The following is a 17,222-nucleotide window of genomic DNA, read 5'->3' on the forward strand; positions in this document are numbered from 1 at the left end:
TTCAGCGTCCACGTTATCACTATTGCTTCAATTTCAATTTTTTAATGTGATCCATAATGTGAAGTGTCCTTCGTATATTGTCTTGTGTTTGGCATTGTTGTATAAAACCTGTCTGATCATTATGTATCAGTATGGGTAGAAACTCTTCTATTTGTTTGGCCATGATGGAGGTAAATAATCTATAATCCACATTTAGAACAGATATTGGTCTAAATGACCCACATTCCATTTTATCCTTGCCTTCTTTTGGTATAGCTGAGATTATCTCCTCCTTCCAGCTGGGTGGTGTTTGCACGTTTCTTAGAGCCCAGTTCAGTGTGGGGAGTAAAACAGGGATTACCTCACTTCTAAACTCTTTATATCACTCTGCCGTATAGCCATCTGATCCTGGTGACTTGCATAATTTAAGCCTACTAATTACAGTTTTTAGTTCAGCTTCAGTTATGTCAGCAGTCGTCGTTCTATTTTGTTCTTTGCTTAAAGTGGAAAACTCTATAGAATTCAGGAAGGTGTCAATTTGGGTTATGCTTCCCCCCGGAACTTTGGAATATAGCGTTTTGTAAAACATTTCAAAAGCTTCTTGAATTTCACTTAGCTTATTTTTTTTATCACTTTTGTTCTTGGATCCCTAATTCTATGAATTGTATTTCCTGCTAATTTTTTTTCAGTTTCCACGCCAGTATTTTCATAGATTTAGATCTACTTTCATAGTGTCTCTGTTTCAGAAACATTAATTTTTGTCTAATTTCTTGTGTAGCCAAACTATTAACTTCATTCCTAATTTCTTAAATTTCCTCTAAACTCAATTTGTGTTTTTTTTCTAGTTCCTTTAGCTTATTTGACTTAATGACAAACTGCTCTAAAAAGCTATCTCTTAGGCATTCAAAAAACTCACTCTTGAAGTTCATTACCAACCTTATTTTCCCAATGAATCTGCATGTTAAAATCTCCCATGACTACCATAACATTGCCCTTTTTACTCGCTCTTTCTACTTCCTGTTGTAATCTGTAATCCCCATCCCAACTATTGTTGGAAGGCCTGTACAGAACTGCCATCAATGTCCTTTTACATTTGCTGTTTCTTAACTTAACCCAAATATTCAACATTTTCTGATGCAATGCCACATCTTTCTACTGATTTGATGCCAGTTAAGCAACACTACCTCCTCCGCCTACCTTCCTATCCCTCTGTTAACAAACCTGTCCACGAGAGTATTGGTTCTCCTTGGGGTCAGGTGCAACCCGTCACTTTTGAACAGGTCGTATCTCCCTCAGAAGAGATTCTGAAGCCCTGCTCCCTGAACCAGCTTCTCAGCTATGCATTTATCTGCCAAATCATCCTGTTTCTACCCTCACTGGCGTGTGCCACAGGCAGCAATCCAGAAATTACTACCTGGGAGGTCCTGCTTCTCAGCTTTCTACCTAGCTCTCTAAATTCTCCTTTCAGGATCTCATTGCTTTTCCTTCCTATGTCATTGGTACCAATATGTACCAAGACATCTGGCTGTTCACCCTCCCTCTCCAAAATGTTGTAGAGTCATGCCTGGGACCTGGGAGGCAACATACCATTCGGGTGTCCTGTCCACAACCACAGAATCTCCTGTCTGTTCCCCTCACTATTAAGGCCCCTATCACTACCACTCCCTTCTTCTCTCTCTTCCCCTTCTGCACCATGGATCCATGCTCAGTGCCTGCAACAGTCGCTGTGGCATTCTCCTGGGAGATCATCCCCCACAAAAGTATCCAAAGCAGTAATCTTGTTTTTGAGGGCTCTGGCCACAGGGGTGTTCTGCTCTAACTGCCTATTTCCATCTCTCCTGATGGTCACCCAGCTATTCACCTCCTGCAACTTTGGGATGACTACTTCCCTGTAATTTTGATCAATTATCTCCTCACTCTCCCATACAAGCTGAAGGTCATTCAGTTGCTGCTCCAGATCCCTCACATGGAATTCATGCAAATGCAGCCTGATGCGCTTCACGCAAATGTAGTTTCCCAGGAGACTCTGGGTCTCCCAGTTCTCCAACATCCAGCACAAAGAGCACACCACAGCCATTTAAATAGTACAGCAAGAGAGAGGGAAAAAACGAAAAGGAAACATTAGCAGATGTTTTACACAGAGCCGAAGCCACCTTTACCAAAGCCTGTCGCTTCTACTCTCGCCACAGGCCTACTCCCGACAACGGCATCCTCAACAATGACTGCTCAACTTTTGTACTTGTATTTAGTCCATAGAACTCTGTTGACACCACTGATAGTCCACATACAATGGACAAACACCCTCAAAGCTCCCTTTTTAAATAATCATCATTATCTCTGACTTTAAGGGATCACTATGCATTACATATTTAGAGTAATCTGGTAAACATGAGGAAATCTGCAGATGCTGGAAATTCAAGCAACACACACAAAATGCTGGTGGAACACAGCAGGCCAGGCAGCATCTACAGGAAAATTTAGCTCTACGTGATACAACCCAAGCCATCAAAGACATAACCAGCAACATGCTGACAATCTGCACTATGGCCCTTTAACTTAAACCCAATGGCCGACTTCTGCTCCTTTGTCTTATGATCTTAACTTGAGTAGAACTAGACTTTTTGTTGGCCAAGAAGGGTGCCACTTGTGCTAGGAACATCATTAATTTAGCTGTGCATACCCAGCAATGTTAGGAAGATGGAGAAGTTACATCAGACTCCATCATTACAATGAGGCCCGTAACGTCGACTGTACTTCTTCCTATATATGCCGCATTCACCGGCATTTTGTGTGTGTTGTTAAGAGTAATCTGGTGTCTATTTAAGTGCAGAATTGCCTCATGATACTAACACTCATCGCACTTTCATCCTAGTTATGAATATGGAATGTATGGTAACCAATTAGGTTGTTTATTGTGTTCTAGAGGGTCCATGCATTTGAAAAGTGGTTTGCCTATGCAGCATATACCCCTTACTTTGATATTGAGACAAGAGCCACGAAGAGAACATGACACTGCACTGCCCATAGAAATGATGCATGCCAATATAAACTGTTCTGAGGAAAATTTTCAACCCCCCCCCCACCCACAAAGGATAACACAACTCTCTTGCTCTGAAGCTGTTTAATGACGGTAAGGGTATAGGTTGGTATTATAATCACCAAGGGATGGCAATAGCGTTAAGTAATAGTATATGCAATATCTATACTACTGGTAGAACTCAAATCAGTATTAACAGTACCTACTAAATATGTGGCCATCAGGCTGGCTGCCGGAGGTACCGCTTTTAAAATGGGATTGTTGGGCCAGAACTGAATCTCTGAGTGGGTTGTTGTTATCTGGTCTGCAGCGTGCTATTTATATACCACTTCCCTATATTCTCTCTACATCCTATTGTGAAGGGCTGCTATCAAAGGAATACAGAGTCCAAGAATTTCTGGATTGTAGTGTTCCATTTCTGGGGACATTCCAGACATACTTGTAAAAGCATTAACATGACCCCAGCACTGACAGAAAAACAGGCTGATGATATAGATCTAGCTCTACATGATACAACCAAGCCATCAAAGACATGACCATAGAAATAGAAACATAGAAAATAGGTGCAGGAGTAGGCCATGTGACAAAAGAGGGTTACAAAAGTACACATAGACTAAGACGTTAACTGTCCTGTGCTAGCACCAGTGGGATCAACAGTTGATCTGCCACCTGTCTTCAGGAGAGAGAGATAAGTGAGACAATAGAGCAGCATTTGGAAATGTTAATGAAGAGACGAGAGAGTTTAACGGAAGGAGACACCGGTCTGAGTATTGTCAAGACCGGCTCCTTTTGAACCCTGAACTGTTTGAAGTGTGATGGACAAGCGATACCCCAGCAGGGGGATAAAAAGGGGCAGGTTCGCTGAGACAACACACACACCACGAAGTAATGAGACCCTGGAAGCGGTGCACCCCCACAAGTCGGTGGGCATTTTGGAGGTCTGGTCGCGGGACCAGCCAGAGACGCACAGGGTGGAAAGGCACGATCGGCGGGAACCCGATGTGTGTGTCCACCCTTGCCTGGGTGCCGGGTTCACTGCAGAGGAACGAACGTATCTGAAACGGAGGGGTCACAGTCGGTGACCTCAGATGACATTATCAAGGACTCACCCAAAAGCTAACTGCGAGGAATATCGAAGGTTCTGTGTGGAATCCGTTTTGAATATTCATTCGCTTTCGTTCTCTCTCCTTTTCCCCGCCCAACGGCACAACAGTGATTACTGTGAACTGAACTAAACTGAACTATGTCACTTGTGATTGAACATTTTACCCCTAGACTGCGATAGAGCTTGATTGACCCTATTATCCTAGTTCTGTGTACATGTGTGTTTATTCATTGCTAACCTGTTGCATTTATATCCTTACTATTAGAGTACTGTGTTGCTTATTTCTTTAATAAAACTTTCTTAGTTCCAGTAATCCAGACTCCAACTGAGTGGTCCATTTCTGCTGGTTTGGCAACCCAGTTACGGGGTACGTAACATAAGTGGGGTTCTCGGCCGCGATTTTGAATGCTAAATTTGGGACGGGGTAAATTGATTGGGTTAAAATTCCCGAAAGAAAGAAAAGGCAAACAGCAGAAATGGAGATTGAGGAATTTCTAAAGGCGCCGACCTTGGAGGCATTAGAGGATGCCAGGAAAGCAGAATTGGCAGCTGTGGCCAAACGGTTGAATCTTGTTAAGGGGAAGTCGACAATGGGGAGAGAGGAGATACACAGAGCTATCGTAGAGCACTATTTATCTAAAGGTGTGTTTCCCCAAGGGGAAAGGAGGTGATATCTATTGGAAAACCTGGTGGAGACACAGTACAGGTGCAGCTTGAAAAACTGAGACTCGAGCACAAGTTCCAGGTATGGCAGCTAGAACACGAAGAGAAACAGAGGGAAAGGAAATTCGAGCTGGAGAGGTTAAAGACAATGGCAGAGCAGGTGCCCATGCCGAACCAAGGGGGAGGGTTCAGGGCGACCCAGGAGGTTAGGCTGGTTCCCCCATTTGATGATACCGATGTGGATCGGTACTTTCTCCATTTCGAAAAAGTTGCTGCAAGTCAGGACTGGCCAAGGGATAAGTGGGCTGTTTTGCTTCAGATTGTACTTAAAGGAAAAGCCCAACAAGCTTACTCCGCCTTATCCGCGGAAGATGCCCAGAAGTATGAGGTGGTGAAGGAGGCCATCCTCAGGATTTATGAGTTGGTCCCGGAGGCATACCGGCAGAGGTTCCGGAATGCGAGGAAGCAGTGGGACCGCACGTATTTGGAGTTTGCTCGTGAGATGCAAACATATTGTGAGCGTTGGTGCGCCTCGAAGGGGGTAGAGGGGGATTATGACAGACTGCTGCAGCTGATTCTGATTGAGCAGTTTAAAGGTTGTGTCCCTGAGGGTATGAGACCCTACCTCGATGAGAAAGAGGCAGCCACGTTAGCCGCAACTGCTAAGTTAGCGGATGAGTACGCGTTGACGCATAAAATGAAGTTTGCCCCGAGTAAAGGCTACCAGAAGGGTAGTCAGGACGGCAGGGAGAGTCCGCCGGAAAAGTCAGTAAGTAAGCCGGGGACTAGTGAGAAGGATAAGGTAGACCAGGAGCAGTCTGGTAGGAAGTCTCCTGGGGTCGTATGCTATAATTGTGGGAAAGCCGGTCACTTTGCGTCCAGGTCCTTTGCCCCAAAGAAGGAGACGGGAAAAGGAAAAACGGCGATTTCGACTGGCTGTATCGAGCTGGTAAACGAACCGCTAGGAGAGGAAAGGTCTGCCAAAGTTCAGGAAAGGCGCGAGAGGTTTATCTCGGCCAGATTGGTTTCGGTGAAGGAGGGGTTAAAACCAGTTCAAGTACGGATCTGGAGAGACACGGGAGCATGTCAGTCATTGATATTGAAGAGTGTATTAGAGTTTAGTTCAGAGACCCAGACTGGGGAGGTCAGGGTCAAAGGTATTGGGGCAGGGACAGAAGCAGTACCCTTGCACCAGATACACCTACAAAGCAACTTGGTCTCTGGACTAGTCACGATCGGGGTGAGGCCCGAATTACCGATGAAAGGCGTGGAAGTCTTGCTCGGTAATGACCTCGCCGGGGGAATTGTGTTCTCGACAGTGAGATTGACAGGTCAGCCTGCCAGCATTGAGGCCCCACCCATGGACTCACAGGTTCATCCTGTTTGCGCAGTGACTCACTGTATGTCCAGAGAGACTGCTGAGACGTTTTTACCAGCCTCGTACGAGGAGGGGGTAGAAAGTGAAAAGAAGAAGCGTAATGAAACAGGAGGACATGGGGAAATTAAGGTAGATTTATCATTAGAAAAGGACTTTATACAGGCACAGGAGCAAAACAAGGAAACAGCTCTCTGTGAAACAGAATTAGGAAAGGGGCCAGTGAATTACGGCGTGAAAGGGGAGGTGCTAAGGAAGGAAGGGAGACCAAGTACCGCAGATGAGGAATGGGGGGTGGTGCAAAAGAGTTATGGGGATGAGATTTTTAACCTGGCCCACAAGATACCCCTCGGTGGACATTTTGGGGGGAGGGAAACAGTCGGCGGAATCATGAAAGAGTTTTACTGGCTGCACAGGAGGAAGGATGTTATTGACTATTGCAGACGTGAGTTAACACAGTTAGAGGCTATTAGCATGTTAAAAACCCACCACGGTCAGAGAACAGATCTAGCTGGTGATATCATGAAAATTAATGAGGCTAGGGTGCCACCTGATAAGGGGAAAACCCATTTTGAAAAGATGAGTATGGTACCGACTAGATGGGAGAAGGCTATTGTTTTGGCCAGCTCTGCTGATAAGATCTCTCCCTTAATCCCCGAACAAAGCGACCCTTTAGGAGAGCTAATTAAACGGCTCGCACAAGTGTGTTTGATTGTCCTGAGGCGATGCAAAGAACTGGGACGTTGGGTGGTGTTTGTCATGCTAGGTCAGCCTAGTGAGCAACACTCCTATAGAATGAGTAATTCAGTGACGAAAGGGCTAAAGAACACAGAAGTGTATATTGGCGATGTAATACGGCTGTCTGAAGCCAGCTTGATAGTGAACCTTGGAAAAAATTAGTTCAGCCACGCGAAGGTCACTTATCTGGGAATTGTGGTAACACAGGGGCAGCTGGCAGCGATGCAAGCTAAGGTGCGGGCTATCTCTGACATCCCAACCCCGAGAGATAAGAGGGCCCTCAGAAGGCTCTTGGAGATGGTGGGGTATTGTAGGAAGTTTTGCAATAACTTTGCGGGTACTACCCCTCCCCCTCCTACTAAGCCCTTGTGAAAGAAAACTACGTCAGGATGGGACGACCCTTGTTATCGTGGTCCGGGACGAAACCCAATGAGAGGTTACACTGATCACAATTCATCAGTGTTTTCGGCCACTATGAAGTTTGCTAAACTGGAGCCTAGTTTAGAGGATTATTAAAATAACACGTATAAAAGGGACAGAAAATGTGATTGCTGACTGTCTGTCAAGGTGTTGACAACTTAAAATTCTCTGTATTAGCCAAATAGCTGATGAAGATGTATATTTGTGTGTATCTAATAATGTATTCATGCTTATAATTTTTACCCCGGTAAAAATCCTTAAAGGAGAGGGGTGTGACAAAAGAGGGTTACAAAAGTACACATAGACTAAGATGTTAACTGTCCTGTGCTGGCACCAGTGGGATCAACAGTTGATCTGCCACCTGTCTTCAGGAGAGAGAGATAAGTAAGATAATGGAGCAGCATTTGGAAATGTTAATGAAGAGACGAGAGAGTTTAACAGGAGACACCGGTCTGAGTATTGTCAAGACTGGCTCCTTTTGAACACTGAACTGTTTGAAGTGTGACGGACAGGCGATACCCCACCAGGGGGATAAAAAGGGGCAGGTTCGCTGAGACAACACACACGACACCACGAGGTAACGAGACCCTGGAAGCAGTGCGCCCCCACAAGTCGGTGGGCGTTTTGGAGGTCTGGTCGCGGGACCAGCCATAGATGCACAGGGTGGAAAGATACGGTCGGCGGGAACCTGGTGTGTGTCTGCCCTTGCCTGGGTGCTGGGTTCACCGCTGAAGAACGATCGTGTCTGGAACGGAGGGGTCACAGTCGGTGACCTCAGAAGACATTACCAAGGACTCGCCCGAAAGCTAACTGCGAGGAATGTCGAAGGTCTGTGTGGAATCCGTTTTGAATATTCATTCACTTTCGCTCTCTCTCCTTTTCCGCGCCCAACGGCACAACAGTGACTACTGCGAACTGAGCTAAACTGAACTATGTCACTTGTGATTGATCATTTTACCCCTAGACTGCGATAGAGCTTGATTGACCCTATTATCCTAGTTCTGTGTACATGTGCTTATTCGTTGCTAACCTGTTGAATTCATATCCTTACTATTAGAGTACTGTGTTGCTTATTTCTTTAATAAAACTTTCTTAGTTCCAGTAATCCAGACTTCAACTGAGTGGTCCATTTCTGTTGGTTTGGCAACCTAGTTACGGGGTACGTAACAGCCATTAGACCTTTTGAGCCTGCACTGCCATTCAGTACGATCATGGCTGATCATCCAACTCAGAACCCTGTACCTGCCTTCCCTCCATACCCCTATCCCTTTAGCCACAAGGGCCATATCTAACTCCCTCTTAAATATAGCCAATGAACTGGCCTCAACTGTTTCCTGTGGCAGAGAATTCCACAGATTCACCACTCTCTGCGTGAAGAAGCTTCCCCTTTATCCTCAAACTGTGACCCCTCGCTCTGGACTTCCTCAACATCGGAAACAATCTTCCTGCATCTAGCCTGTCCAATCCCTTTAGGATTTTATACGTTTCAATAAGATCCTCCCTCAACCTTCTAAATTCCAGCGAGTATAAGCCTAGTTGATCCAGTCTTTCTTCATATGAACGTCCTGCCATCCCAGGAATCAATCTGGTGAACCTTCTTTGTACTCCCTCTATGGCAAGGATGTCTTTCCTCAGATTAGGGGACCAAAACTGCACACAATATTCCAGGTGTGGTCTCACCAATGCCTTGTACAACTGCAGTAGTATCTCCCTGCTCCTGTACTCGAATCCTCTCGCTATAAATGCCAGCATACCATTCGCCTTTTTCACCGCCTGCTGTACCTGCATGCCCACTTTCAATGACTGGTGTATAATGACACCCAGGTCTCATTGCACCTCACCTTTTCCTGATCGGCAACTATTCAGATAATAATCTGTTTTCCTGTTTTTGCCACCAAAGTGGATAACCTCACATTTATCAACATTAAATTGCATCTGCCATGAATTTGCCCACTCACCTAACCTATCCAAGTCACCCTGGATCCTCTTAGCATCCTCCTCACAGCTAACACTGCCGCCCAGCTTCGTGTCATCTGCAAACTTGGAGATGCTGCATTTAATTCCCTTGTCTAAATCATTTATATTGTAAACAACTAGAGTCCCAGCAGTGAGCCTTGCGGTACCCCACTAGTCACTGCCTGCCATTCTGAAAAGGTCCTGTAGATTACCACTCTTTGCTTCCTGTCTGCCAACCAATTCTCTATCCACATCAATACCATACGCCCAATACCGTGTGCCTTAAGTTTGCACACTAATCTCCTGTGTGGGACCTTGTCAAAAGCCTTTTGAAAATTCAAATATACCACATCCACTGGTTCTCCCCTATCCACCCTACTAGTTACATCCTCAAAAAAATTCTATGAGATTCGTCAGACATGATTTTCCTTTCACAAATCCATGCTGACTTTGTCCGATGATTTCACTGCTTTCCAAATGTGCTGTTATCACATCTTTGATAACTGACTCTAGCATTTTCCCCACCACCGATGTCAGGCTAACCAGTCTATAATTCCCTGGTTTCTCTCTCTCTCGTTTTTTAAAAAGCGGGGTTACATTAGCCACCCTCCAATCCTCAGGAACTAGTCCAGAATCTAAAGAGTTTTGAAAAATTATCACTAATGCATCCACTATTTCTTGGGCTACTTCCTTAAGTACTCTGGGCCGCAGACCATCTGACCCTGGGGATTTATCTGCCTTTAATCCCTTCAATTTACTTAACACCACCTCCCTACTAACATGTATTTTCCCCAGTTCCTCCATCTCACTAGACCTTCGGTCCCCTGATATTTCTGGAAGATTACTTATGTCCTCCTTAGTGAAGACAGAACCAAAGTAGTTATTCAATTGGTCTGCCATGTCCTTGTTCCCCAAGATCAATTCACCTGTTTCTGACTGTAAGGGACAACATGCTGACAATCTGCACTATGGCCCTTTAAATTGAGTAGAAGTAGACTTCTTGTTGGCCAAGAAGGGTGCTATTTGTGCTAGGAACATCATTAATTTAGCTGTGCATACCCAGCAATGTTGAGAAGATGGGGGAGTTACATCGGACTCCATCATTACAATGAGGACTCTTTAACTAGTTTCACTTTTTACTAGTAGTTGTAATATTCCCTCTTACTGGTAATATTCGATTTAATACATTGTCTGAAATCATTCTGTGGCTCTATGGTTCATAGAGCAGCTGTCTCAGTAATGATTAAACAGACACTATCGTATATGACATTGTCACACAGGTTCATGGATTTGGTGCTATTGAAATTCATTAAGCTTTGTGTTATCTGTAACAGAACAGAAAAGAGGAATTGTGGAAGTGCAATAACTTAATAACGTTAGGAATAACATAATATCCAGGCAAAAATAAATTGCAGATAATGCAGTCAAGCCCAGGATAGAAAGGTTTTTGAAGGACATAACATCCCTTACATAACAGTTTATGCTCACTGGATATGAGATAAGAATATTCTGAAAGATGAGAAACACACACACCAACTAAGGGTCACTTGCTTTACTAACTTCAAAGTATCACTAGTTGTCAATTTGTAGTTTCCACTGACTTTTAACACCTACATTGTGAATGGCGATTGATCTTGCAAGTAAGGAATGTTGAAAATAACCACACAGTGTAATTGAATAGGTAGCCCAGAGATTTTGTCTCTAATAGTGGAATGACATTGTTTCAAAATTAGAATACTGTGGAATAGCATTCTAAAATTGAGATTCTCTCATTCTTATTGCACTTGCCCCTCTAATTTAGAAAATTGAAGGTTTTAAGTCAGCTTGGAAGAATTCTAGCAAGTTATTCCCAATTAAATTGGGTAAGAAGCATGACAGTGTTACCCAGCAACAGAAAAGTGAATTCCCTGTAACAAATAATGAAAGCAAGCAGGTGAATCTCACTTCAAAATGATCCTGCAGAAAATATGTGTTTTCCAGGACAGAATTGCTATCTATCCTATAACACATTGTTTAAAATTTATCACTAATCCAACATGTAAAAATATTAATGTTCAAATTAAAAACCAAAATATTATTCTGCAAACTAAAATTCAAAACATGAATTTTATGCTGTCAAGTTAAATAGGTCTATTCATTGTCATGAATAACACTTTCTTCCAGCGGTTATTTGTGCATTCCTCACTTCCTTGTTTTAACAATTATGAATGAGTTCAGCTCTATAATTCCTTAATTATTCTTCTATCCTTGTTTATATTCATCAAAATCTGTTTTACAAAGTCTTGGTCAAATATTCTACTATTTTCTTCTTCAGCCCTGCCTCACATACAAGCTTCCAAATTCACATTAATAATAGTATTTACTAATGCATTGCTAGAAAAAATAATATTTAACACAATGTTGTTTAACAGTGGATTTTAAATAAAATTATTTTTGCAGAACTAAAAGTACCGCGTTACTAACAAGAACTTCCGTCAAAGTAAAAGATGAAAAATATTCTCAAAATACACTAACCACACGCTGATCCATCTCTAACTACTTCCAATACCTTTCATGAGAATTTCGATCATTTATTTAGCTTTGGGATTTACTTTAGAGGAACCGAAGTGCGAAGTGAAATCCAAGATGGCATCATACTGAAGCTTCGGCAAACTCAAGTTAATGGTAACCACATTAGCAGTTTGTTACCCTTACTAGGATTGAACCGCGCGGTGCAAAGCCATGCAACCACTTGCCAAATAAGACATTATACTTTTTAAGGATTTTTATACACACAGCTCTACGATCGCAGAACAGATGCTGGAATCCAGTCACATGGATAATTTTACATACATATAGCTGGGTTCAAGCCGGAGTGCGGTGGAATCTGAGGAGCGGACAGCAAGCCAATCACAAACACAAGAAAATCTGCAGATGCTGGAAATTGGAGCAACAGACACAAGATTCTGGAAATACTCAGCAGGCCGGCAGCATCTATGGACAAAAGTGAAGAGTCGACTTTTTGGGCCGAAACATTCAGCAGGAGGGGGCTCGGCCAGAATCATTGACTGTTCACTCTTATCCACAGAAGCTTCCTGACCTGCCGAGTTCCTCCAGCATTTTGTGTGTTCCGAGAGTAAGCAAGGATGTATAGACCAGGTTACATTCAGTGGAAAAGTATAGAGAATACTAGCGATTCCTCCGGACGATTTTGCGGCAGTCAGCCGGCCGGCGGGAAGGTGGGCGCATGCGCATGCCCTACTACTGGCAGGACACCGGCGAAGGCCGCTCCATACCCACATTCGTCGGGCCTGCACCAACTAACTTACACATTCCCTAACGCGTCGTCCGATTAGACTTCCTCACCCTCCTGTCCCAACAAAGGATACTTAAAGTTAACATCTTGGATTGGTAATCAAAGGCGACCACCTCCCCGTGCAACTGCTGGCCCAGGCACGTCAGACAGGAAATCTGACTCCCGACACCAAAGTACTCTCCAGGAGCAGCCATCTTGTTAATGCAAGGCCAGCACCGCTTACCCAGCAGCCTTTGTGCTATGCAGAGTTTGCGCAGAGGAAGATGGAAGCTGGCTGTCAATCAAGAAAGGAAGCGAATGGAACAGAAGCGCTTCAAGTTCTGCAGCAATAAAGTCGGTGTTGTATCGTCATCTTCAGGGACGTATCTACGGAAAATAGCGCCTACGGCAAGCACTGAAACTGCGCCCCTGTTCAAACATCTGACACCCATCTTTTAGATATCTTTACCGTAATATCAGCTCAAAATTACAAGTCAGGCTCGTTAATCTTTTAATTAACAAATTATGGCACTACATGAAAATTATAACTGCACCTTCCTTGCTTTCGCTGATGCAAATTGGTCTATCATGTAATCAAAGTTAATTTTTTTGTCTGTTTCTTCTCTTTCTACACTCAGTAGAGCAAGATCACAGAGTCTGCCTTGTCCCATGGAGGCTCTCAAATACGGAAGTATTAGTTTTAACTCGCTGAATGATATCTCACAGCTAGAGATGGAAACTGCAATGGTTAGCATTATCTGAATAGCAACGCGAAGATTGGGGAAGACTCCATACTGAACAATAAATTCAAGAAGCTCTTCAGGTCTTTATATTTTCATGTTGACCCACCTTGATAGCAACATTCTGCAATCCAGAATTCCTTCATATAGCTACTGTCCATCGACATCAGAGCTGTACAACTCGCCCAAATTTTCACACTTCTTTAGGTCGATACTGTCGGCGCCGTAACACAGTCCCTCGACATTGAGAAGGAACCCAAACTCGGCGTCAGTGTCTGCAAACGAGTGAATCTTTCGTCCATTTCTCTGTGAAGACGGTCGAGTGTTCCCTTCATGACTCTTTCCATTTCCTCCTTAGCTGTTAACCCAGCGTCTCTGGAGTTCTCATCAGCCATTCGTTTCTTTCATCTCACATGTCTTTCAACTTCAATATTCCATTCTTGACAGAGATCGACTCCTTCTTCGAGTGACTCACTGACCAACACTTCTCTTTCATCATAAAAATCATCTTGGAGGACTTTCATACTCAGGGTAGCATCGTGGAAGTTCATGCTAGGATCCTGCAGCTTATTTCAAATATGGTCAACGCGAATGAGTACTTCGTTCAAAAATCCTAGCAAAATCAGAAAATCATAACTCAACATGCGGTTGTACAGCTGCCTTGCGTCACTTCTTGTTTCACTGGTCTTGTTTTCATTGTCTATCATGTCCTGCAGAACTTGAGGTATCTCCTCGAGGTACTTGTTGACGAGCTTCACTGCTTCTGTCCTTGCACTCCACCTGGTTTCAGACTCCGACTTAACAACCACAGGCACGGCGTTTTTGAGTTTTTCCCAGCGCTGTGTTGCATGAGAGAAAAACAAATAGAGAGCTTCAATGGTTCCAAAAAACGTGACCATCATTCTATCCTGTATGGCTCATGTACACCCACCAAGTTGAGTGAGTGATTGTCACAATTCACAAACACTGCCAGGTTGTTTTTCCCACTTATTCTTTGATGAACACCACTTCTGTGTCACCATCACGGCAGCATTGTCATAGCACTGTGACTGACGATCTTGTAGCTCCATTTTGTCCTTCTCTAGCTGTTTCAAGATGTCTGGCTTATCTGGATAAAACCAAGGACTCTCTAACACGGACTGTTTTCCTCTGAAAATCAACTTCCACATACCTCACTACTTCTGACATCTGCTCACGGTGTGCCTGATCAGGAGTCGAGTCGAACATGACACCATAGTACTTGGCTTTACGAATGCTTCTCAGTAAACCCTGGCGAACAGTGGTTGCCACCATGTGGATGAATTCATTCTGGACACCCAGTGAAAGATAAGACGTGGATCCAGGATGACTTTCCAAACGAGTGAGGTCTACTTTTATGACAGGGTCAAAGATGGCCAGTAGTTTCCGTAAGCCAAGGAAATTTCCCACATTGGAGTCATCATCTAGCTGAAGTGACTCCCTGTGTCCTTGCAAAGCCAGGTTCTGAGTTGCATGGAATTTTATGCAGTGAAGGATTCTCGTCAAGATATCACACCACTTCTGCTTTTCCTTCTCAATCTGTGGCTGAAATACCGCATCAATAACTCCTCTGTTTCCAGCTAAATTTCTCTCCATTTCTTTCCACTGTATGAAGCATTCCTGATGATTCTTGCATTTTCATGAACACTAATCCTTTCAGGTGCTTTCCACTGGTTAAATCCACTTTCCTGCTCCAATGAGGATTGATGGTCTGACCGGGAACAGAGAAGACAACAGATACAAAATGTAGACTTTTTAGAAGAGAAATAGACCAGTCATGAGCGAGTCACTTCCTCACCATGACCATTTCCCAATTTCGTCAGGCAGAATTGCTTTTCCAGTATCATTGTCGAACTTCAGAAGTCCAATGTCATGTTGTTCAGTCACTTCTGGTATGACAGTTCGAGGCTCTTTGACACCATCCAGTTCACTGGGTTCAGTGTCATCAGGTTCAATCTCGTCAGGTAAAACCTCGTCAATAAACTCAACATCACCACCACCACCATCATCTTCCCCGCCTGTCATGTCCACGTTCTCTGTGGCAGCCTCACTCTTAATTTCATCATACTTGGATTTATCTGAATTGACTTCTTCCTCGGCTTGTGACACATTTGTACTTGATCCACCTTCAGATTCTGACAAACTGTAGCAGGTGCAGGCCACTCCATGGAACGTGTCCAACTACTTGTTTTTCAAGGGCATGAAGAACTTGCTCGACTTCTTGGCTTCCTCCGCCTCCAACTTTCGTCTCTTCCATCCTTCAGCTCTACTTTCCTTCTTCTTCGTGAAGAAACGTTTCATGGTCTTCTTACACAATGCTCTGAAATAAGGCCATCCTAGTGATTCTCACCCATGATAATCAAAGACAGATCATACATCTGAAGAAAATTCTTTTTTCACTATCCGAAGATGGCTTGTCTGACTTTAACGGGAACTGCTCAGTGGCGCCCCCCCCCTTCAAGGGGCACCCAGGACACATGCCATACCTGCCATACCTTAGATATGCCACTGATCATCTTGCACCCAGAGAAAGAGAAAGCAGACATCCCACCCTCCAAAAACTAATTTCAGGGAGGTAACACCAATACTTGAGCAGCCTTCCCTGCACTTAGCCTCTCTAATATACTGTGGTCTGTTTAAGAAATAAAAGCATAAGGTGTATCCTTATTATATTGTCTTATGCAGAAAATATAACATTAAAATATGTACTTATACTAAATTATCATGGAGTCATTTTTTAAAATCTATTACAGCTTTAAGTAAGTCTACAGTGAGTTTGGACTCAATTCATAGGACATCGATAGAGTTGCTCCTTAACAGCTAACCATCTAGTTTAAATAACGTTAGCTACGCTAATGAATGAATGACACCTGTTTAACTCACCTCAACATGTCTTCTACATTTAATCCACAATGGGCAATAGAAAAGTCACTGTTGCAAACAGTGCAGCCAGCAACACCATAATTATTTTTGACCCCTATTAGGCAGGGGGTATTCTTTGGTGTAGTCTGGGTGAAGTACGTTTTATATTTTCTTTTTCTGGAACACTCTGCCATGGCGCTGCAGGATACTAAACTGAACTGATTGACAATGAAAGAGAGAGAGAGAGAGAGAGAAGTCAACTGTAAACCCGCCCACAGTGAAAACTGATAGGTCTACTTAGCACAAAGAGAGACCAATCAGGATGATCTCTCTGTCACTCTCATGCTACGTCTGTCACTCTATCTCCCTCTCTCTCTCTCTCTCTCTCTATCTATCTCTCTATCTCTCTCGTTCTCTCTCGCTTTCTCTCGTTCTCTCTCCCTCTCTCCCCCTCTGGCTCGCTCGCTCTCAAAAAAATCGATTTCCGGGATATTATATATAATTTGTGGGCATCAGGGAGCCGCTATCAATATACGGGAGACTCCTGGAACTTCCAGGAAGTGGGATGTCTGAGAAAGTAACTTGGCAACCTTCAGACCCCAAATTAGGAGAACAGTGAAATATTTTATGCCTCTAACATGAATGCAGATACAAGCAACACTAAGTCTTTAACAACATGGGACATAGTATCTCAACAGATTGCGACCAATGCCATTAAGATGTGCTACAGCATCTCTCTGTGATATTAATACTATGGTTTAAAGATGTTAAAACCTGAAACCCTGGCCATTGTTCGGCACACCAAGGGTTTAGCCTGAGAGTCCGGATCAGATTTGGAAGCCTAAGATCTTGGGGCTCTGGAGATAGGTGGATCGAGAGTCGTGTTACGACAGGAGATCCGTGTGTCATGGGGGGAGTCAGAATATCTGCAGTGGACTTAAAGACCCGGGATCTTTGTGATCTTCAAGCACAGAGCTCGTAAAAGCAACATAGTGGACTTTTAACATCATAAACCAGTGAGTTGTTTGCTATGTCTCCCTGCTCGCTGGGCAAAC

The 17,222-nt window shown here is 43.7% G+C and overlaps 1 protein-coding gene across 2 annotated transcripts in view; it reads right to left on the reverse strand.

Annotated features, from left to right (window-relative positions):
• Positions 1–12,777, reverse strand: part of LOC134341083 (protein LSM12-like) — a 215,544-nt gene extending 202,767 nt beyond the window's left edge. Inside the window, exon 1 of one of the 2 annotated variants that reach the window (XM_063038834.1) lies at positions 12,642–12,777. In XM_063038834.1, coding sequence (XP_062894904.1) covers positions 12,642–12,762 — 121 coding nt within the window. In that variant the 5' untranslated portion in view covers positions 12,763–12,777. The remainder of the gene's footprint in view (positions 1–12,641) is intronic. The other variant, XM_063038833.1, reaches the window with a different exon arrangement.
• Positions 12,778–17,222: the final 4,445 nt, after the last annotated feature.

This window comes from Mobula hypostoma, chromosome Y (assembly GCF_963921235.1).
Source record: "Mobula hypostoma chromosome Y, sMobHyp1.1, whole genome shotgun sequence".
NCBI classification, from domain to species: Eukaryota; Metazoa; Chordata; class Chondrichthyes; order Myliobatiformes; family Myliobatidae; genus Mobula; species Mobula hypostoma.